The 23,583-nt window shown below is 37.7% G+C and overlaps 1 protein-coding gene across 1 annotated transcript; it reads right to left on the minus strand.

The window, feature by feature from the left end:
* Positions 1-1,472: 1,472 nt before the first annotated feature.
* On the minus strand, positions 1,473-21,672 carry LOC101611916 (olfactory receptor 1086-like). The gene is made up of 3 exons (XM_004667626.3): positions 20,753-21,672; positions 17,545-17,563; positions 1,473-1,556 (listed from the first exon to the last, which is right to left on the minus strand). The coding sequence occupies exons 1-3, from the start codon at positions 21,655-21,657 to the stop codon at positions 1,473-1,475; spliced, it is 1,008 nt and encodes a 335-aa protein (XP_004667683.2). The 5' UTR covers positions 21,658-21,672.
* Positions 21,673-23,583: the final 1,911 nt, after the last annotated feature.

A 23,583-nucleotide genomic window follows, 5' to 3' on the forward strand; every position in this document is an offset into this window, starting at 1 on the left:
TAGAAGAAAACATTTGATATATTTCAAAGCACATGTGATATAATAACATCATGTAAAACTTGTACAACACCATTCTCTGGGGACAAAGCAAAATATACAAAGATATAATATAGATGCATTATTTGTTATAGTATGGAATCCTATATACAGCATGTCACAATACATTCTCCTAAATATTATTTATTACATCATGCAGATAAACATTTGTAAAATCAAATGAAAATATTCACATATTTAGAAATAGTCCAGAGAATTGCAAAGCATAGCATAGCATCAGGTGAGTGAAACCTTAGGGTAAAATAACTAATTTGAGAAACTATGGTCAACAATTGTCTAAGGTTTTAAAAAGAAGTATAAAATGCTTTATAACGAGAATTCTAGCAACAGGAATCTGTGTGTGAGCTACAAGAAAATAAATAAAATTGTATAATGTTATAGAGTTATATATACAGTTTATTACAGTCATGTTACATTTTCTCCACACCAGCTTTTTAAAATATGTAATGGCAGTTTCCTGAAACTTGACCTGGGCCCCATTAAACATTTTAAATATCAGGAAAAATAAAATATCAGCTTTTTTGTTTGTTTGTTTGTTTGTCAAGGTAGGGTTTTACTTTAGATCAGACTGACCTATGATACACTATGTAGTCTCAAGGCCACCTAGAACTTGTGGCGATCCTCCTACCTCTGCCTCCTGAGTGCTGGGATTAAAGGCGTACACCACATGTCCAGAACTATCTTTAATAAATGCAATTAAGCAATTAAAATCTTATGGATTATTCTTTTATTTTGCAATCTAGAAATACTACAAAATAAAGTGTACATGATTAGTTAGCACAAATATTCTTCTAGGATAAGTATAGGTATTTTTATTTCCTCTCACCAGTTTTGTAGTTCCATGTTTAGAAACACCCTGTTTTTTCATACTTTACTAACGCTCATACTTGTTTATGGTTTTAATCATATGTTGGAAAAATTCCAACAGAATCTACTGCAAATGAGTGTTTTATCATTATGATAAAACTGACTGTTTTAAGCCTTCTGAGACACAAAAGACTTAGTAAGAATTCTAAATTTTCTTTGCCTTATTAGAAGATGAAGAATAAATACTGCTCACATACTTATTAACATAAATATCACCAATAACTCAGATTCTGTAAATACGTAAACATATGGGAGAATGTCAAGACAAGAGAGTGCATTCTTCCCATTGAAGCTTCTGCTTCTAAAACACATCATCTTCCTATTTATATATTATCTGTAATCAAACGTGAACCCTATTAGATAAATTTTATGTATAAAAACATTTTCTAAGCACAAAACAATGTATGTTATATATATGCATATATATAAAATTTCAAAATTGAGAAAAATATTCAAAAGTAAAAATTAAACAGGTGAGGTCCTTTTTATTCACAGGATTCCTAGTACAATACAAATCACAGGAAGTGGATAAGAAATGGTCTCTTACATTACATGGCAAAGCCAGAGCAGTGTGACCGTTCCTGAAGGTAATGGTACAATGGGGTATCTTCGATAACCTTCTCTCTTACTACCTATAAGGAAAAAAAAAAATCTGTTTATTCTCCAATGTGTTGCTTAATATTGCATTTTCTAGCACACAACTTCCAGACTTAGCCTTAACTTCAGATACTCTCTCTGGGGAATTATAAGTGATCTTTTGAGTATCCCTAAGGCATTTGAATGCCTAATGACTTGTCAGGAGGTTGTCCATTAATTATAAGGGATATTTTGTATTTAACTTATTTATTTAACCAGAATACTCAGTTGAGGTTTTAATTTCAACTGTTGGTACTAATGATTCTATTAACTTTGAGTTGTGTTATTTATTAACATGTTTCTCCGTATTTTCTTTTTAAAAATATTTTATTTATTTATTTGCAACCAGATAGGGATAGAGAGAAGATACTGACAGAAAAAATGGGCACGCCAGGGCCTCCTGCCACTCACTGTAAATGAACTCCAGATGAATGTGCCACTTTGTGCATTTAGCTTTACGTGGGTACTGGGGAATTAAACTTGGGTTGTTAAATATTGCAGGCCAGGGCCTTAAATGCTTAGCCAGCTCTCCAGCTCTGTATTTTCTTAAATTAAAACATAGCTATTGTTCTCATGAAATCCCTATTTATTTTTACCATTCAATTGATTTATTTCCTTTTTAATTTTTATTAATTAGTTTTGTACTCAGTAAATACAGTCAAGTTGGTACCTTTGTTAGCCTCCTCCCTGTCTTTCCCCCTCCTCCTGACCCCTCTTTGTTGAGGTACATGGGTTATGCATTGTGGGGTCAGCCCTCAGTTGTGGGTAGGAAGAAATGTCCCATCTGATTTGGTAAAAGTTGATTGTTCTCTGGTGTCAATCTGGTGTTAGGACCCTTTTGCTGGTACCAGATTCACCAAGAAAACAGCATTCTTGCTTGTTTTGCCAATTATTCTTAGTTTCAGCTGGGGCCATTTTAGGTATGGTGGGGTGGTTCTTTCCTTATGATCTGCGTCTATCTGAAAAAGAGAAGCAGATTCTCCAATAGAGAGTAAAGTTAGCACCAGACAAATGAGATAAACCTTATTTTTTTTTATAGAGAATTTAATAGGTATAGGCTGTCTGATTTCATTGTGTCGTATTTTTTTACTGCTGTATAGAATTCCATTGTGTAGATATACTAATAATGGACATCTGGGTTGATTCCAGCTCTTAGCTACTATGAATTGAGCTGCTATAAACATAGTTTAGCAAATCTCTCTGGATTGAGGCTTGAAGGTTTTAGGGTATGTGCCCAGTAAAGGAATAACTGGGTCTATTGGTAACTCTATAGTTAGGTTTTTTAGGAGTTTCCATAATGCTTTCCAAAGAGGTTGACCATTGTACATTCCCACCAACAGAGGATGAGGGTTCCTATTTCTCCACATTTATTTTCATTTGATTTTTTGATATTTTCTATCATTACTGGGGTAAGGTGGAATCTCATAGTTGTTTTAATTTGCATTTCCCTGATAATTAGGAATGATGAACATTTTCTTAAGTGTGTGTTTTCCATTTGTATTTCTTCTTCTGTGAACTGTCTGTCCTGCTCTTTGCCCCATTTTGTGAGTGGGTTGTCTTTTTATTGTTTAGGTTTTTGAGTTCAGCAAATATTTTCTCCCACTCTGAGAGAGGGGGGGGGGGACACTGAGTTATTTACTGGAGCAAGTGGGACAATTTATCAGTGACTACACAAGAGAAGAATCTAGCTACCTCTGCACCAGCAACCATTAATTCCATTAGCTCCTCTGGCAGAGGTGGTCTCATGAGTCCCTCCCCATTTATAATGGGATGCTGATGGACTCAATACTATGCAAGAAACCATAGCTGCTGTAAATTTATGTGTATAATGGCCATGACCATGGGGAGTCCAAAATATAGCATTTCAATGCACTCTTTCCCATCCTCTGTCTTTTAAGATTCTCTTTCCCCCCTTGGAAGGGGTGAGTAACAGCATAAGTGTCTCATCTTGTGTTAAGCATACAGTAGTGCCTTAGTCTTAGCTCTGCACTAGATATGTATTCCTGCATTATCCTTTGCTTTCTGCACAAAAAAGGAAATTACTTCACTAAATGCAATAAGATGAGAATAATACTGTTTTGTTGTTGTTTTAGTTTCATATAATTAGTAATAATAAGTTAAAAGTAAAAACGAATATGAAAATTATCAACATCCTTATAAAGTAAGAATAGATTATTATCTCACTGGGTGTCACAGAAACCTGTCTCCTGGGGTAATGTGAACATATATCTTATCCCCAGATAGGTCACAAACAGATCAAAGGATGAGTACACCAAAATCCACTTTAGTAAAACAATAAGTTTATTGGGGTTACATAGAAGTCTAACAGAGAAGGATGAAGGGTTGCTTACAGGGGTAATAGATGACTCAAATTGAGCCACACTATAAGAAATCTCATCTCACCCTGCATTACAACCTCCCCAAAAGCAATTGCATCACTAGAAAGCTCTCCTCAGCATAGGTGAGGACGAACAGAAGCTCCACCTCTGGAGCACACTACAACAGTGGCAGGAAGCTCAACCAGGGAGTCTCCGGTAGCTCATTTGGACAGTCTACTTCAAGCAGTTGTTTCCCCTTTATATAGCCTTAGGACAGGGGTCTTGCAACACTTTTCCAGACTTGTTGACTTTCCCAGTCTCTGGAACTTTCTTGAACTTCCAGGAAAGAATTTTTCAGTTTATAATTAATAACTTTTGGGAGTGATTGAGTGACCTTCCAGACTTGACTTCCCAAGTCAGAGCCTCTTTCCTCTCTTCAGTTTTGAGGAATCTGCTACACAACACCAGGTTTGGAGTTCAATATTATGAAATAAATTGCTGTATCATAAATTACTATCTGTACTGAGAACTTGAGGAAAAAAATTACTCACATTCCATTATAAAATGAATATTTTCCATTACTATGGAACTAGGTATTTAAAAATGTCCTTACCTTCAAATACTGTTATTTTCTTCTCAACTCAATACAAACTAGAAACACATTTTAAAATATTTTTAAAATATTTTTTTATTTATTTGCAAGCAGAGAGAGATAGAAGAGAGACAAACAGAATGGGTGTGCTAGGGACTCCAGCCACTGCAAATGAAGTCCAGATAAGTGCATCACTTTGTGCATCTAGATTTACATGGTTACTGGGGACTCAAGCTTGGGTTGTTAGGTGTTACAGACAAGTGCCTTAACAACTAAGCCTTGTCTCCAGCCCTTAATATTTATTTATTTACTTATTTAATTTATTTATTACAGAGAGAGAGAGAGAGAGAGAGAGAGAGAGAGAGAGAGAGAGAGAGAGAGAGAGAGATAGCATGCCATGTCACGTCCGCCTCGACCAGCAAGGAAGACACAACCACCAGTTCTTCTTACAGCAGTTTATTCAGGCAACTTCAAGCTTCATCTCCCCTGAGCCTCGGGCGGGGCTTCCTTATGAGCGCACTCACTCCGCCCAATCACCCCAGGCTACGCAACCTCTCCAGGCAAGCATCAGAAGCAAATGAGCAGCGGTGAGGGTGAGCTCCTCCAAATATGGACTTGTTTGTTCCAAGCATAGAACTTCCGTCAGGCGCCATCTTTAGGGCTTGGCCCGAGGGGCTCTCCACAATGCCAGGGCCCCTAGCCACTGAAAACAAACTGCAGATGTATGTGCCCCCTTGTGTATTTGGCTTATGTAGGTTCTGGGAAATTCAACATGGTTCCTTGGGCTTTGCAGGCAAACACCTTAACTGCTGAGCAATCTCTCCAGTCAAGAAACAAATTTTTGTATTTAAATGATTTGTTGTTTGTGTGCAAGCAGAGACAGAAAGAAAAAGAGAGAAGGGGATGAAGGGAGAAAGGGAGAAAGGGAGGGAGGAAGGGAGGGAGAGAGAGAGACAGAGAGAGAAAGAGAGAGACAGAGAGGCAAGCCAAAAGAAGGGCAAGAGAAGTCCTGCAAGCCAGGACTTCCTGCACTGCAACCACACTCCAGATGCATGTGCTATTCTGTGCATCTGGTTTCATCTGGGTATTGGGGAATAAAACCTAGGTTGTCAGACCTTGCAAGCAGTGTCCTTAAATGTTGAGCCATCTCTCCAGCCTGAATAAACATGTTTTTTTGGATGAAAAGCTATGAAATGAGTCACATTAGATACTTACATTACAGGATCACTTAATTTTAACTTGTATGTGAAAATGTGAAAAGCTCTCAGATTTCAGAGTCACTCAACTGAGTATTGGAAACATATCAATATAAGACAGCATCACTGATAATCCATATTGGGTCTTTCAAAAAAATTCTGTATCCCTTCGTTTCATCATTTAGCTTTTGTTTTCACTGGATGTAATTCATAGATAATTATACTGCACACAAGCCTTCTTATTTATTTATTTATTTTTATTTATTTATTTATTTATTTATTTATTTATTTATTTATTTATTTTTGTGGCCTCCAACTCACATTGTTCCTTCTGTCTCTGGCTCCCAAATGCTGGGATTAAAGGCGTGCACCACCACGCCAAGCTTAGTTGTTATTTTGTTTCTTTTTTTTCTTTTTTCTTTTCTGTACTCAGTGAATATAGTCAAGTTGGTACCAATGTTAGCCTCCTCCCTGTCCTCTCCCCTCCATAGGGACCCTCATTGTTGGGGTATATGGGTCATGCATTGTGGGATTAGTCTTTAGTTTTGGGTAGGAAGAAATGTCTCTGGGTGTCATGACACAATTTGTGGCTCTGAGATTCTTTTTCCCCCTCTTCCACAAATTTCTCTGAGCCATTTTGGCTTCATTTTAGGTCTGCTTCAGTGTTGAGATCTTGGGAGCCTCTATGTTTCTGGATACATGGTTTTGTAGGGGGTGATTGTTCTCTGTGTTGATCTCCTTCACCGTTCTGCTGGTTCCCGGTTCGCCAAGAAAACAGCATTCTTGCATGTTTCCCCAATTATTCTTAGTTTCAGCTGGGGCCCTTTTGAAATATGATGGGGTGATGGGGTGGTTATCTCCTTAGAATATGCCCCTATCTGAAAAAGAGAAGCAGATTCTCTGATAAAGAGTAAAATTAGCACAAAATTAATGTGATAGCTACTATTTCTTTCTGAGAGAGAGTTTAATAGATGTCTACTTATAGCCCACAATTGGTAGGAGCTTGATAATGGAGAGCAGGTTCATTTTTGGACATGGTTTTGATTTGTTTCCCAGCTCCAGCTACGGGTTCCATTCCACTAAGAAGATCAGTTAGCCAAATGGAGAACAGTTGGTTTCCCACCATGGCTCTGCACCACTACTGAACTTGTGAGCATCACATCAAATTGTTTGCTGCTAAGTAGGTTAGACCATATGTTGCTTGGACAGATATTGGTCATTTTCCCCCACTCATATAGCATCTTTTGGTACAAGACACACTGTCTGGGGACTGACTTTCGTCCAGCTTCCAGCCATTTTACTCCATGTTACATGCCAACAGTGTATGGTGTTTCAGCAGTAAGGTCTTACCATTAACCTATGGTGGGTCATCAAGCACTCGGACAAAAATCGATCTTCTTCTGCGAGACCTTGTAGGTATCTCTGATCAAAAGTTCATTGTGGATTATATCCACCTGCTGATATCTGAAGTTACAGGTCAGCACCCAAGAAGAGAAGGAAAGAAAAGATAAGTGATATAAAAGAGATAGAGAGATGAGAGAGAAGCAGGAGAGAGAGAAAAAGAAACAGAAACAGGAGAAGATAAAGGTCAGTTTTCGTCTTGCCCTTTCCAGGTCCTTGTGAATTAGGTGTTCCCTCTAAGGGCCTGGTGAAGGAAGGTTCAACCATTTGGTCTGTCTTTTAGGGTGTAGCATTTTATGGCACCATTGCAGTTTGGGTCCAGTTTTGTGTCCCCCACTCCCTCCTTTACCATAAACAAGGTTAAAAACAAAAAATACATGATCATTTTGACAGATGCAGAAAATGCCTTTGACAAAATACAGCCATACTTCATGATCAAAACATTGGAGATAGCCAGGTGTGGTGGTGCATGCCTTATTCCCAGCACTCGGGAGGCAGAAGTAGGGGGATTACAGTGAGTTTGAGGCCAACTTGAGACTACATAGTGAATTCTAGGTCAGCCTGAGATGGACTGAAACCCTACCTTGAAAAACAAAACAAACAAAAAAAAAAATGGAGATAATTGTCATGGACAGTTTATATCGTTTTTTAAAAAATTTTTATTAACATTTTCCATGATTATAAAATATATCCCATGGTAATTCCCTCCCTCCCCAACCCCGCACTTTCCCATTTGAAATTCCATTCTCCATCATATTACCTCCCCATTACAATCATTGTAATTACATATATACAATATCAAACTATTAAGTATCCTCCTCCCTTTCTTTCTCTACTCTTTATATCTCCTTTTTAACTTACTGGCCTCTGCTACTAAGTATTTTCATTCTGACGCAGAAAACCAATTATCTGTAGCTAGGATCCACATATGAGAGAGAACATGTGGCGCTTGGCTTTCTGGGCCTGGGTTACCTCACTTAGTATAATCTTTCCAGGTCCACCCATTTTTCTGCAAATTTCATAACTTCATTTTTCTTTACCGCTGAGTAGAACTCCATTGTATAAATGTGCCACATCTTCATTATCCACTCATCTGTTGAGGGACATCTAGGCTGGTTCCATTTCCAGCTATTATAAATTGAGCAGCAATAAACATGGTTGAGCACGCACTTCTAAGGCAATGAGATGAGTCATTTGGATATATGCCTAGGAGTGCTATAGCTGGGTCATATGGTAGATCAATCTGTAGCTGTTTTAGGAACCTCCACACTGTTCTCCACAATGGCTGGACCAGATTGCATTCCCACCAGCAGTTTAGAAGGGTTCCTCTTTTTGCACATCCCCGCCAACATTTATGATCATTTGTTTTCATGATGGTGGCCAATCTGACAGGAGTGAGATGGTATCTCAATGTAGTTTTAATCTGCATTGCACTGATGACTAGTGACATAGAACATTTTTTTAGATGCTTATATGCCATTCGTATTTCTTCCTTTGAGAACTCTCTATTTAGCTCCATAGCCCATTTTTGATTGGCTTATTTGATTCTTTATTATTTAACTTTTTGAGTTCTTTGTATATCCTAGATATTAAACCTCTATCAGATATATAGCTGGCGAAGATTTTTTACCATTCTGTAAGTTGCCTCTGTTTTTTTCACTGTGTCCTTTGCAGTGCAAAATCTTTGTAATTTCATGAGGTCCCAGGGATTAATCTGTGGTTTTATTGCCTGAGCAATTGGGGTTGTATTCAGAAAGTCTTTGCCAAGACCAAGATGTTGAAGGGTTTCCCCTACTTTTTCCTCTAGCAGTTTTAGAGTTTCAGGTCTGATTTTAAGGTCTTTAATCCATTTGGACTTAATTCTTGTGCATGGCGAGAGAGAAGAGTCTATTTTCATCCTTCTGCAGATATATATCCAGTTTTCAAAACACCATTTGCTGAAGAGGCTGTCTCTTCTCCAATGAGTATTTTTGGCATTTTTATCGAATATCAGGTGGCTATGGCTACTTGGGCTTACATCAGGGTCCTCTATTCTATTCCACTGATCTGCACGTCTGATTTTGTGCCAGTACCATGCTGTTTTTGTTACTATGGCTCTGTAGTATAGGTTAAAATCAGGTATGGAGATACCACCAGCCTCATTTTTGTTGCTCAGTATTATTTTAGATAATTGAGGTTTTTTGTGATTCCAAATGAATGTTTGGATTGTTTCTTTCTATTTCCATGAAAAAAGCCTTTGGAATTTTGATAGGGATTGCATTAAATGTGTAGATTGCTTTAGATAAGATTGCCATTTTCACAATATTGATTCTTCCAATCCAGGAACAAGGGATGTTTCTCCACTTTCTAGTGTCTTCTTCAATTTCTCACTTGAGTGTTTTAAAGTTCACATTGTAGAGATTCTTTACTGCCTTGGTTAGGTTTATTCCAAGGTACGTTATTTATTTATTTATTTTTGTTTGATGCAACTGTGAATAGGAGTGATTCTCTTATTTCATCCTCTGTGTGTTTGTTGTTAGCATATATGAAGGCTACTGATTTCTGTGTATTTATTTTGTATCCTGCTACATGGCTGTAGGTTTTGATCAGCTCTAACAGTTTGCTAGTAGAGTCTTTAGGGTCCTTTATGTACAGAATCATGTCATCTGCAAATAATGATAACTTGATCTCTTCCTTTCCAATTTGTATCCCTTTTATGTGTGTCTCTTGCCTTATTGCTATGGCTAAGACTTCCAAAACTATATTAAATAAAAGTGGGGACAGTGGACACCCTTGTCTTGTTCCTGATTTTAGTGGAAAAGCTTCCAGTTTTTCCCCATTTAGTAATATGTTGGCTGTAGGCTTGTCATAAATAGCCTTTATTATATTGAGATATGTTCCTTCTATTCCCAGTCTCTGTAGGACTTTAATCATGAAGGGATGTTGGATTTTGTCAAATGCTTTCTCTGTGTCTAATGAGATGCTCATGTGATTTTTGTCCTTCAACCCATTTATGTAAGGTATTACATTTATAGATTTGCGTATGTTGAACCATCCCTGCATCTCTGGGATAAAGCCTACTTGGTCAGGGTGAATGATCTTTTTGATATTCTCTTGTATTCTGTTTGCCAATATTTTGTTGAGAATTTTTGCATCTATGTTCATGAGGGAGATTGGTCAGTAATTTTCTTTTTTTGTTCTATCTGTGCCTGGTTTTGGTATCAGGGTGATGCTCGCCTCATAGAAGGAGTTTGGTAGAATTCCTTCTTTTTCTATTTCCTGGAAAAGCTTAAGAAGCAATGGAGTTAGCTCTTCCTTAAAAGTCTGGTAAAATTCAGCAGTGAATCCATCCGGGCCTGGGATTTTTTTAGTTTGGAGATTATTGATAACTGTTCGGATCTCCATGTTTGTTATAGGTCTATTTAAGTGATTAATCTCATTTTGATTTAATTTAGGTAGGTCATATAGATGAAGGATATCATCCATTTCTTTCAGATTTTCATACTTTGTGGAGTATATGCTTTTATAGTATGTCCCTATGATTTTTTGAATTTCTCTGGAATCTGTTGTGATGTTGCCGTGTTCATCTCTGATTTTATTAATTTGTGTCTCTTCTCTGTTTCTTTTGGTCAGATTTGCTAAGGGTTTATCAATCTTGTTTATCCTTTCAAAGAACCAACTCTTTGTTTCATTAATTCTTTGGATTGTTCTTTTTGTTTCTATTTCGTTAATTTCTGCCCTAATCTTTATAATTTCTCCCCATCTACTGATTTTTGCTTTGCCTTGTTCTTCTTTTGGCAAAGCATTAGGTCGTTTACTTGCAAGCTTTCTAATTTCTTAATATAGGCACTAAGGCTATAAATTTACCTCTTAGAACTGCCTTCATTGTGTCCCAGAGATTTTGATATGTTGCGTTCTCATTATCGTGTGACTCTATACAGTTTTTAATTTCCTTCTTGATTTCTTCATTGACCCATTCATCATTTAGTAGCATATTGTTTAGTTTCCATGATTTTGTGTATGCTCTATAGCCTTTCTTGCTACTGATTTGTAGTTTAATTCCATTATGGTCAGAGAGAATGCAAGGAATTATTTCAATTTTTCCTGAATTTGTTAAGATTTGCTTTGTATCCATATATATGGTCTATTTTAGAGAATGTTCCATGTGCTGTTGAAAAGAATGTATATTCTGCAGCCTTTGGATGAAATGTCCTGTATATATCTATTAAGTCCATTCCTTCTATGACCTCATTTAGTCCAGATGCCTCTCTGTTTATTTTTCCCAGGATGACCTGTCAATTGATGAGAGTGGGGTGTTAAAGTCACCCACCACTACTGTGTTTGGTGTTATCTGTGACCTTAGTTCTAATAGTGTTTGTTTGATGAATTTGGGAGCCCCCATGTTAGGTGCATATATGTTTAGGGTTGTAACGTCCTCCTGTGGGAGTGTGCCCTTAATCAATATAAAGTGACCTTCCTTATCTTTCGTGACTAATGTTGGACAAAAGTCTACCCTGTCCGATGTTAGGATAGCAACCCCTGCTTGTTTTCTAGGCCCATTTGCTTGAAACACCGTCTTCCAACCTTTCACCCTAAGATAATATCTATCCTTTGTAGAAAGGTGAGTTTCTTGGAGACAACACATTGTAGGAACCTGCTTTTTAACCCAGTCTGCAAATCTATGTCTTTTCGTTGGGGCATTGAGGCCGTTGATATTAAGAGATATTATTGAAAGGTGTGTATTTATGTTTGCCTTTTTGTGTGTGTGTGTGTGTGTGGGGGGTTCTGGTTCTACCTGTGCTCTCTTCTGTTAACTAGTATTTGAGTATTGCTTGATTTTTCTAGGTTCCTTATATGTGTGCTTTTCCTTTTCTTCAGCATGGAGGATTCTATCAAGTATTTTCTGTAGAGCTGGTTTTGTCTTCAAATACTCCTTTATCCTGCTTTTGTCATGGAATTTCCTTATTTCTCCGTCTATTTGAATGGATAACTTTGCAGGATAAAGTAACCTTGGTTGACAGTTGTTATCTTTCAGAACTTGGAATATATCACTCCTAGCCCTTTTGGCTTTAAAAGTTTGTGTTGAATAGTCTGCTGTAATCCTGATGGGCTTGCTTTTGTAGGTAACTTGATTTTTCTCTCTAACTGCTTTTAATATTTTTTCTTTGGGGTGTGTGTTTGGAATTTTGATTATAATATGGTGAGGAGAGGTTCTTTCCAGGTTTTGTCTGGCTGGGATTGTAAACGCTACCTGTATCTGCACTGGCACTTCTTTCCCAATTTTGGGAAATTTTCTTCTATGATTTTACTGAAGATGCCTACTATGCCTTTGGAGTGGAATTCTTCTCCTTCTACTATGCCCTGAATTCTTATATTGGATCTTTTCATAGTGTCCTGAATATCTTGAAATTCCCACTCATACTTTTCTATAAATTTGTCTTTCTCTTTGTTGGACTGTATTAGGTCTGCCACCTGGTCTTCTAGCTTAGATATTCTGTCCTCTCCCTCATCTATCCTACTGGTGAGATTTTCTACAGAGTTTTTCATTTCACTAACTGTGTTCTTCATTGCTAGTAATTCTGACTGGTTGTTCTTTATTATTTCCATTTCCTTATTTATGTCTTGTATTGCCTTCTTTATTTCATTAAATTGGTGTCCTGCGTCTTCTTTGATTCCTTTGATTTCCTCTTTGATTTCCTCTTTGATTCTTTTGATGTGTTCTTTGACCTCTTTGATCATATTTATAATCATTCTTTTGAACTCTTTCTCAGGCATTTCTTCTAACTCTTTCTCACTGGAGGACATTTCTGATGCATTAATATGTTTAGGTGGATTTATATCGTCTTGCTTTTTAGTGTTTCTTGTGTCATAATGTATATTTTTGCATCTTGGATTAAGTTAATGCTTGGATTTTCTAGCTAGCTGGGTATTCTTAGCTGTATCAATTGATTTGATGTAATATATTTTCAGGGTAGGAGCTTAAGGTGTTAGGTGTGGCTCTTAAGACTCTCAGAGTATCTACAAAGATGTTCTTAATGTTGAGTTTCCCTGCTATAGGAGTATTCAAGCAGGCTGAGTGGAATAAAATACAGGTAGATTCTAAAATTTAACTAAACACTGTACACATTCAATGAAAAACAGCCCCGAGTATGTATGCAAGAGTAGTTATTATAACGACCAGATCCTTTATCAACAAAGAAGTTAAGATTTCTGGTCTGTTGAGGGATCCAAGTCAGCTTGCGACCAAGTGAGACCCTTCCCTGGTGCAATTCCAGTTACCTTGGATGATTTTGGTCTTAGTCAAGTTGCTGCCTGGGTCGTCAGGCTGCTGTTCTGATTTCTGGAGCTGGGCACTTGCTTTTCCTGTGGGGAAAACCGAGCCTGGCAAGTGTGGCCCTGCAGATCAGCACCCCTGCTGCTGGAACTGCTGCTGCTGAAGCTGCCACTGTTCAGTCTGTAGCCGCTGCTGCTGAAGGTGGTGCTGCTGGACCCACCACTGCTGCTGCCTCTGCTGCTGCTGCAGCTTCCACTGCTAGAGCCACCACTGCTCCTGATGCTGCTGCTGCTGGGTCCACTGTCGCTGCTCTTACTGAAGCTGCTGCTGCTGAGTCTGCCGCTGCTGCCGCTCCTGGGTCTGCTGCTGCTGTGTCTGCCGCTGCTGCCATGACTTGAGCTGCTACTGCTGGGTCCACTGTTACCGGTGCCAGAGCCACTGATGTTGCTGCTGAACTCTGCTCCTGCTTGGGTCCCGCTGTTGGCCCAAGTTGGCATGGCCGGGTCCCAGGACCGCTGCTCTGTTCGCCAGAGCTGGGCTCAGGCAGTGGGGGAGGGGAGGGAGCTGCAGCTGCTCTGCTCTACGTGTTCTTCTACCTCGCGGTCTGCTCCTCCATTGATCACTGCCGCTCTCCCCTCATGTTTCCCGAGTTGTGGAGAGCATGGTGTGAGGGGAAGCTCCCGCACCTGGCTTGTCCTGCAGCTGGAGCCAATCCTGGCGGCTTTCTGGTGCGCTGCCACCGCGGTGGTTTGCCGAGCTGCCGGAGCCGCTTTTGCCAGCCTGTGTACGCTCTGGATGCTCTGGATCTCTTCTACTTCACTGCTGCTGCTTCAATTTCCTATACACCTCATTTTTTAGTAAAAGTTTGTATTTTGCTGAGTTTTTTTTTTTTTTTTGGTGTTTTTCCCCCCTAGGCTGCTTTGGCGTGGTACCTACGCTGTCATCTTAACCAGAAGTCATTGTTGACAGTTTATATCTTAACACAATACAAGCTATATACAAAGCTCCTGAAGCCCAAATAATACTTAATGGAGAGAGACTAAAGGAATTCCCATTGAGATCAGAAACAAGACAGGGGTGTCCACCTCTACCTCTGCTCTTCAATATAGCTCTTGTTTTTTGAGAAAGCATTTCTCACTACATAGCCCAAGCTTCACTTGAATTAAAATTCTTTTGCATCAGCCTCTTGGGTGTTGTTATTACAGGTCTACACACTCATGCACAATTACATAATACAAACTGTTCATTATCCCACTTACCTGGGATATCAAAAATGCCTACAGTTACAGAATCAAAAAGTACATTGAAAAGGGGAGGAATTTAGAGCAAAAAATGTTGAAAGCAGGCAGGCATGATGGTGCATGCCTTTAATCCTAGCACTTAGGAGGCAGAGATAGAAGGCACATTGTGAGTTCAAGTCATTATAAGAACTACATAGTTAATTCCAGGTCAGCCTGGAATTTATCCTCAGCTAAAGCAAGACCATATCTCAAAAAACCAAAGGGGTTGGGGGAGAGAAAAAGAAATATTGAAAGCAACAGGTGAGCTTACAGCAATAATATCAGTAAATGATAATGGTATATATATGTGTTTCGGATGACAAAAATTCAGCTGATATTTTACTTTGAGAAAAAATTTAAAGAATTATTTGGAGGGCTGGAGAGATGGCTTAGCATTTCAGATCTTTGCCTACATAGCCTAAGGACCCCAGTTTGACTCCCCAGGACCCATGTAAACCGGATGCCCAAGGGGGCTTAAACATCTGGAGTTCATTTGTAGTGGCTGGAGGCTCTGGCATGCCCATATTCTCTCTCTCTCTCTCTCTCTCTCTCTCTCTCTCTCTCTCTCTCTCTGTCTCTCTCCCTCCCTCCCATAAATTAAGAACTAAAAATTTTAAAAATATATATTAAATAATTATTTAGGGTCAAAATTCATTGTTCCTCACTCACATATTGCTGATTCTTTGTTCAAGTATTGCTGCTTTGGGTGTTCAGTTGAAAACATGAGATGGGTGCCAACCTCTGAAGCAGAGAGAAGCAGCCTGAAGCCAAAGAAGAGGTCAGAAGCTCACCTCTGGGTAACTGACTCCAGGGAGTAGTGGCTTCTCTTTCATGGCACCACCACAATTGGTGGTGTTATTCAAAGTGCATGGGTTCAGGAGACCTCCTAAAAACAAACTATGCCTATAAGTGAACAGTACTATGCTGAAGAGATGAAACTGTTAAGAGAACAAATCTCATATTCTGCATAGTCAAATATTTAAAAAAAATATATAAAAGGAATCAGTATCAACATATAATGGGGTGTTCATGATCCAGGACTATCCATTGACCCAAAATCCTAAGTTTGTGTCTAATTTTAATCAAAATATTGAATAAAAAAGACTGGCAAGAGAATTTATTAAATAATTATGTTTATTGATAGAATCCAAAGGATAGTCCAAAGGAAAGGCACCCACTTGACTAAAGATCTCACATGGAAGGCCTGTAAAAGCCATGATAAGAAGAGAGAGAAGAAAGTTCAAGGAGCTCCTGTCATGTGGGGCGCTGGAGCACATGAAAGAGCTCATATGAAGGGTAAGGGCCAGGGGCTCTACCTTCAGGTCAACCTGGCAATATTTGTAACCTTATAGAGGTGGACTGTCTTCTGGCTCAGGTGAACCAAAGGGCCATCTGGTTGGTTAGGGCTAGGGGTTATCTCAGGAAAAAGTTAGCCCTTGTACCAAGTTGTGGGGGCTGAACTTGACAAACTATAATGCTTAAATCCTAGTAAAGACCTCCTTCCCAGGTGGAGTCCTAGATGTTTGTAGATATACAGGTCTAGGGAAGTGGGCAAGAGATAAGAAATCAGGTCATCTTTGATTTTTAGCAAATGCAAGATTTCCTGTCATTTTCTTACTTCCAGGGTTTCAGTCACTCTAACTGTACTCTTCTCAAACACATGGTACAATAACTGTGAATCCAGAAAATGTTATATAAATTTGAATAATCTAAGGAACAAAGACCAGCTTGGCTATGAACAATTTATGAAATATTCAGAAAATTACAATATGTAAAATGAAAATTAGAGGGGTGAGGGATGCAAGAAGTGGGAGAAATTATTTAAAGGCTATTTTATCCAGAGATACTTGTTCAACCATGTTTATAGTGGCTCAATTCATAATAGCCAAAAGCTGGAATCAACCCAGATGTCCGTCATTAGATGAATGGATAACTAAGATGTGGTATATCTACACTATGGAATTCTACATAGCGGAGTGGAAAAATGAAATTTGAATAAAAATGCTTGAACCTGGAACAGCTTATTCTCAGTGCACTCACCCAATCACAGAAAGATAAATCCACATAGTATCACTCATCTACAGCTCCTAACCTGAATCTACACAAGTTGTTGACATATCTACCAAGCATCTCAAGTACTGGGCAATAGGGAGGGTGGGGAGGGAGAGGAAAGTAAAAGAGGGAGGTGGTACACAAGACTGGACCCAAATGGCAATGGCACCACAAAAGTCTACATCCTAAAAGACAGAACAAATTGTTGAAACACCACCAGACCCTTAGAGGGTACACCAGATTCATGATGCCTTGGAAAGGGTATGATGAAAACTGTCCATCATCATCTCCTCCTATTACTGCTTCTCTCCCTCTCTCTCTCTCTCTCTCTCTCTCTCTCTTTCTCTCTGTCTCTCCCTCTTCTCTCTCATCCTTCTATCTCTTTTATATCACTTATCACGTTCTTCCTTCTCTTCTTGGGTGCTGACCTGTAACTCCTGGTACCAGTGGGTGGCTATTTATCATCCACAATGAGCTTTTGATCAGAGTCACCCACAAGGTCTCCCAAAAGAAGACAAATTTATATCAGAGTGCTTGTGGACCCACATAGGTTAGTGAAAAGACCCTACTGCTGAAGACACTATACACTGTTGGTATGTATCATGAAGCAATATGGCTGAAATCTGGAAGAGAGTTAGTCCCCAGACAGTGTGTTTAGTACTGGAAGGTGCTACTTGAGCAACTGTGGGATAAAGATCAATATCTTCCCAAGCAATGCATGGTCTAACCTACTTAGCAACAAACAACCTGACATGATGCTTCTATAAGTCTAATAGTGGCACATAGCCATGGTGGGAAACCAACTGATCTCAAGTTGGCTAACTGATCTGCTCAGTGGAATGGAACCCATAGATGGGGCTGGGAAACAAGTCAGAATCATATCCAAAAAAACGAACCAGCTCTCCATTAAACTCTCTCTAAAAAACAATGATTATCACATTTACATGGTGCTAACTTTACTTTCAGTTGGAGAATCTGCTTCTCTTTTTCAGATAGAGGCAGATCCTAAGGAAGGAACCACCCCATCATACCATAAAAGGGCCCCAGCTGAAAATAAGAATAATTGGGAAAACAAGCAAGAATGCTGTTTTCTTGGTGAATGGGGAACCAGCACAACAGTGAAGTCACAGAGAGCAATCAAGCCCTACCAAACAAGATATTCAGAGACACAGAGGCCCCAAGATCTCAACATGGAAGCAGACCTATTATGAACCCAACATGGCTCAGGGAAATTTGTGGAAGAGGGGGTGGAAAGAATGTCAGAGCCACAGGTTGGTTCATGACAAGCAGAGACAATTCCTCCTGCGCAACACTAAAGGCTAACCCCACAATTCACGGCCCATATGCCCCAAAAAGTAGGGTACCTGTGGAGGGGGGAGGACAGGGAGGAGGCTAACAATGCTACCAACTTGACTGTATTCATTGACTGAAAAAAATGTTTACTAAAATATTTTGCTTATTTTGAGGGCTGGAGAGATTGTTTAATGGTTAAGACACTTGCCTGTGAAACCTAAGGACCCATGTTAATTCCCCAGTACCCGTGTAAGCCAGATGCACAAGGTGGTGCATGTGTTTGGATTTTGTTTACAGTGGCTAGAGGCCCATGATCTCTTTCTCTCTTTTGCTCTTTCTCTCCCTCATTCCATCTACCTCTTTCACACTCTTTTAATTAAATAACTAAATAACATTTAAAATGTTTTGCCTATTTTTTAATGTGATTTTTGTTATTCACATATAGGAATTATTTATGTGGTCTACATATTGACTGCTGATCAGATATATCATTTTCAAGAAATTCTCCCATCCAACATATTTTTTTTTTTACTCTGTTGCTTATAACCTTTGCTATAAGGAAGTTTTCAATTTTTTGTGGTCTAGTTTTATATTTTCAATTTTGTTTCCTGTTTTAGGTATCTTAACCAAAAGATAATAATCTTATCCAATGCTGCAAAGATTCTCCTTTATTTTCTCTTCTATCAAATGTATATTTGTTTTATAGATTTATAGTTACATTTTAAATTAATTTTTCATGTGCTATATATGATTCAAGCTTTTGTATGCAGGTATCCAGGTTTTCCAAAACTATTGGCACTGTCCTTTTCCCATTGAAGGATTGGAATGGCTTGACAATGCACGTGAAAGGTTGTTTCTGCACTTCAGTTCTTTTCTGTTTATAGATATGCCAGTCTTTTGGCCATGCCACACTGTTTTGATTATTAAAGTTTTATAAGAAGTTTTAAAGATCAGAACATGTTTGATCTCCAACTCTGAGATACCTGAGAGTTCATAACAAAATTAGGATAGATACTTTTATGCTGTAAACATGACTATATAGTGATTTTGATAAGGAATGCAATAAATATGTAGATCATTTTATGTATTACTGACATTTTATTGGTATGTTTACATCATTTATATTAAAAGATTCCATAAGAATATTGCCACATGTGTATATGGTAGATTATGAACATGTTTCCTCAAAACTCCACCCTCCATGTTTTTCCTCCTCCTTCCCATTAGTCTTCTTCATTCTCCTAGTTTCACCTCTAATTTCATTACATGTGTAAGCAAATTACTGACTTTATGTGTATATGTATAATATATTTAAAATATAGCATCTATATGTGATATTTGTCTTTTGAGTCTGACCCAATTTACTTAGCATGATGATCCTCAGTTTCATTCACTTCAATATAAACAAAGTAATTTTATTTTTTCTTCATAGCTGGATAAAATTTCATTGTGTATATGTGCCACATCTTTCTTATCCATTCTTTTTGTTTGCTTATAGATACCTAGGCTAGCTCCACAATATAGATATTAAGGTATAATAAATATTGATGTGAAAAAGAAACACAAAAAAGACTGAAGGAGTTTATAGAAAATTTAGACAAAATCTAAGTAACAGTCAGTTTGTAGAGATTCCAGTAATAGTGAATGCAGGGTCAATTTCAAAGTAGCCAAATCAACAAAACTACCAACCAGATATGTATTATCTCTGAGTGTTTTGTTGTTATTCTTGAACTTCAATATAATCAAGAAAATGTGAGTATCCAGTTACTATATATTTTTTAAAATATTTTTTAAATTTTTATTTATTTATTTGAGAGTGACAGGCAGAGAGGGAAAGAGGCAGATAGAGAGAGGGAGAGAGAATAGGCATGCCAGGGCCTCCAGCCACTGCAGATGAACTCCAGATGCGTGAGCCCCATTGTGCATCTGGCTAATGTGGGTCCTGGAGAATCAAGCCTCGAACCAGGGTCCTTAGGCTTCAGAGGCAAGCGCTTAACCACTAAGCTATCTCTCCAGCCCTAGTTACTATATTTTAAGAGCAATTAAATAATGGATTTTATGACTGTGCCATGCATATCATAATGACTGAAGAAATTCACCATCATGAATAAAGCCTAGTGATAAAACACAGAAACATGCATACCTTCATTGTGGTGCCTGAATAACAGACTGTGAATAGATTATTTCATAGACCTACAAAAGTAACAAAGTGCTATTAGTCAGCACAGTTTACAATGACTTGAAGGAAAAGGAAATGGCCTGCAATATTGGGAGACATGCTTATTTTTTTTCTCTAGTGGACCATATATTATTTTATTAAGTTGTTGAGATATAAATATAGAATCGTTCATAAGTGAAAATATGGCAGCTTTGTTATTTAAATGTAAATTAAACAATACAAAACATGTTTAATATAAGTGCACTCCTATATCTGTACAATTGGTGTATTTGAGATAGTATTAGGATATATGTACAAACATATATATATATACACATACAAATTTATACTTATATTTTTGTGAACATTATAGAAAAGAAATGGATGTTACTGCTCTTCCTGCATTTAAACCACAAAAGGAATAAGAAGACCATTGTGTGTATGGTAGCCTGCATGATTGCACCATGGGTAGGAAAAGTCTACACATGGCCTTTAATTTAATATAGCCACAAAAATGTGTTATATTAATAAATTTAAGGAAAAATTATCATTCTGATCCATATTTACATGTGGAATGTAACTAGAATCATAATATTTATTATATTTTTTCATGAAAATAGATTATGTATAAGCTAATATTTTCCCTAACACTTTTTGTATTGCCATGTGTACATCTCTGTTCCTCAAGCTATAGATGACAGGATTCAGCATGGGGATGACAATTGTGTAAAATATTGACACTACCATGTCATGCTCCAAGGCATAGCTGGAAGTTGGTCTCACATACATGAAAAGAACAGTGCCATGAAAAATGGATACTCCAGTTAAGTGAGAACCACATGTAGAAAAGACTTTCCTTTTCCCTTCAGAAGAGCTTATCCTCAGAATAACAGACAGAATGAAACCATAGGAGACCAGGACAATCAGGATAGTCATGATTTCAACAGATCCAGCACAGAAGAAGAGCAGAAGCTGGTTTGTGTGCGTGCTAGAACAAGAAATTGCCAGTAGTGGAGGGATGTCACAGAAAATGTGACTGATCTCGTTGGATCCACAGAACGACAGGCTGAAAGTGGCCGCTGTGTGTATGGTAGCATGCATGATTCCACCAGCATAGGAAGCAATGATGAGTGGCACATACACTGTTGGAGACATGCTCACTGAGTACAGAAGTGGTTTGTAGATGGCGACATAGCGATCATAAGCCATTGCAGCCAACAGAAAGCATTCTGTAGTTCCAAATGTAACAGCAAGAAACATCTGCATTGCACATCCAATAAATGAAATGACTTTCTTCTTTGACATAAATGTTACTAGCATCTGTGGGGTAATTACAGAGGAGTAGCAGGCATCCACTGAAGACAGCATACTCAAAAAATAGTACATGGGGTTGTGAAGCCGGGAATCCCCAATGACTAGGATAATCAGGCCTAAGTTTCCCATGAGAGTGAAAAAATAAAACACTAGAAATAGGACGAAGAAGAAGATCTGCAGCTCATTGATGTCTGTGAAGCCCTTCAACACAAACTCATTGACTTCTGTGACATTCTTCATGTTGAAATCTCATAGAAGAAAGTTGGAAGTAATCATGAAATGGTAGTTATATTAGTTTGGAAGAATATACCACATCTGAAATGTATATATATCTATCTGAAATGTATATATATATCTGAAATATATATATCTGAAATTATATATATATGCACAGATACACACATAGGTATGAAGACACAAAGAGGGAGAGAGAAAGAATACTGAATAATGTCTGTGCAGCAGACCAGTAAAGACCCAGTCAGCATATGCTCCTCACTGAAGAATTAAGTGGAGGATGTAAGCTTTGCCAGTTGTCTGATGGAATTTCTTAAACCATATCTCCACTCCTTAATGTACAACAAAATTCCATTACTTTTCTTGATTTTATGCCATATTAAAATACAAAAGATAGGCTGGGCATGGTGGTTCATGACTTTAATCCCAACACTTGGGAAGCAGAAGTAGGAGGATTGCCATGAGTTTGAGGCCACCCTGAGACTACATTGTTAATTCCAGGTCAGACTGGGCTAGAGCAAGACCCTACCTTGAACCACCCCAAAATAATATATAGATATAGATACAGATGTGCAAAAGATAAAAAGACATAGCTACAATACCCCTTATGACACAGATAGTGTCATAATATTATGACTAGAGAAGAACATTAAAATAGAGTCAGAATTCTAAATCTATCATCATTTATGGTGACGCATGTCCTAAAATCTACACTGTAACATTAATGTGAATATTTATTAATATTATAGTATGCATTGAGGGAAAAATTATGATAAAGTTAAATCTTTAAGAAATTATACAATGTGCTCAAATTAGTTGTTCATTCAATACGAAATTCTATCCAAAGTATCCATAAGATTGCATACACTTTCCAAGTTTACTCTGAAAATGCTATGGCATGTTGCTTATTGCTTCCTTCTAAGACTAGCTATTCCATATCCTGCCTCATAGAAGTCAATCCTCATAAAACCTGTTTTGATAGGTTTGGTTACTTTTCAACAATTAAAACTAGAAAGATTAATGAAATAAATAAATAATAAAGAAATATGAAGGGCTACTGGATTTTGTAGCTAGGATATAAATTTTAAATAATTTTTTGTTTCTTTATCCTATCAAGTAGTTGAATATGCCAGTTGTTTTCCACTGATAGAGTCATGATTATCTTTCTTCTGGGCTATATTCATACAATAGGAGGAGAATGTAAGCAAATCCTCTATATAGAACACTTTTTTTTTTAACTGTACAAGAATACATTCAATACTTCCTAGTTTTTCTAATTTTCTAGAATATTTTAATTCCCTGGCAGATCTTTTAATAGATCATATTTTGACAAAAATCATGAAATGGGTAAACTCTATGTTGTCTAGTTTTTCATGTGTAGTAGTCATTTTTTTTTGTACAAAATAACAATTGTATTTGAAATGACAGTTTCTAGCTCCCAACAATCCCTCAAATTACCTGAAAGTTTCTCTAACTCAACGAGCAGCAAATGAAGGTTTGAATTCACTGTGAATATGGCTAATTTAAACTGTTTATATCTATATCTATCAGTGAAATTGTGATGAAACCCACAGGAGATGTCCCAAGGGTAATATGTTACAATTACCTCTTAGCTTAAAATTACTACATAATGATCAACTTCATAATAAAGAGTAAATGGTTCTTTAATAATAAGTAGCCTCCTGATGTAATTGTTCCCATTTTCTTACTGTATACTTATTTTACAAAAAATAAATAAGCAAACGAATAAATAAGTAAATTTGTATATCATGTACTTTGGTTATTTTGTCTTTCACTATGTCTCTTCTCCCCACTCTCCTCCTTATCCTCTTCTTCTCAAACAGCCCCCTGGTATTTTCATGTCATATGTGTGTGTATTCCCACTTAATATTTTCATAATATTGAGCTATTGTGCTTAGCATGATGATTTCC

The sequence above is a fragment of the Jaculus jaculus genome, chromosome 1 (genome assembly GCF_020740685.1).
Source record: "Jaculus jaculus isolate mJacJac1 chromosome 1, mJacJac1.mat.Y.cur, whole genome shotgun sequence".
Classification (NCBI taxonomy): Eukaryota; Metazoa; Chordata; class Mammalia; order Rodentia; family Dipodidae; genus Jaculus; species Jaculus jaculus.

Bases quoted from the DNA above. Each gene is read 5' to 3' on its own strand.
- LOC101611916 (XM_004667626.3), bottom strand. From the start codon at position 21,657: ATGAAGAATGTCACAGAAGTCAATGAGTTTGTGTTGAAGGGCTTCACA.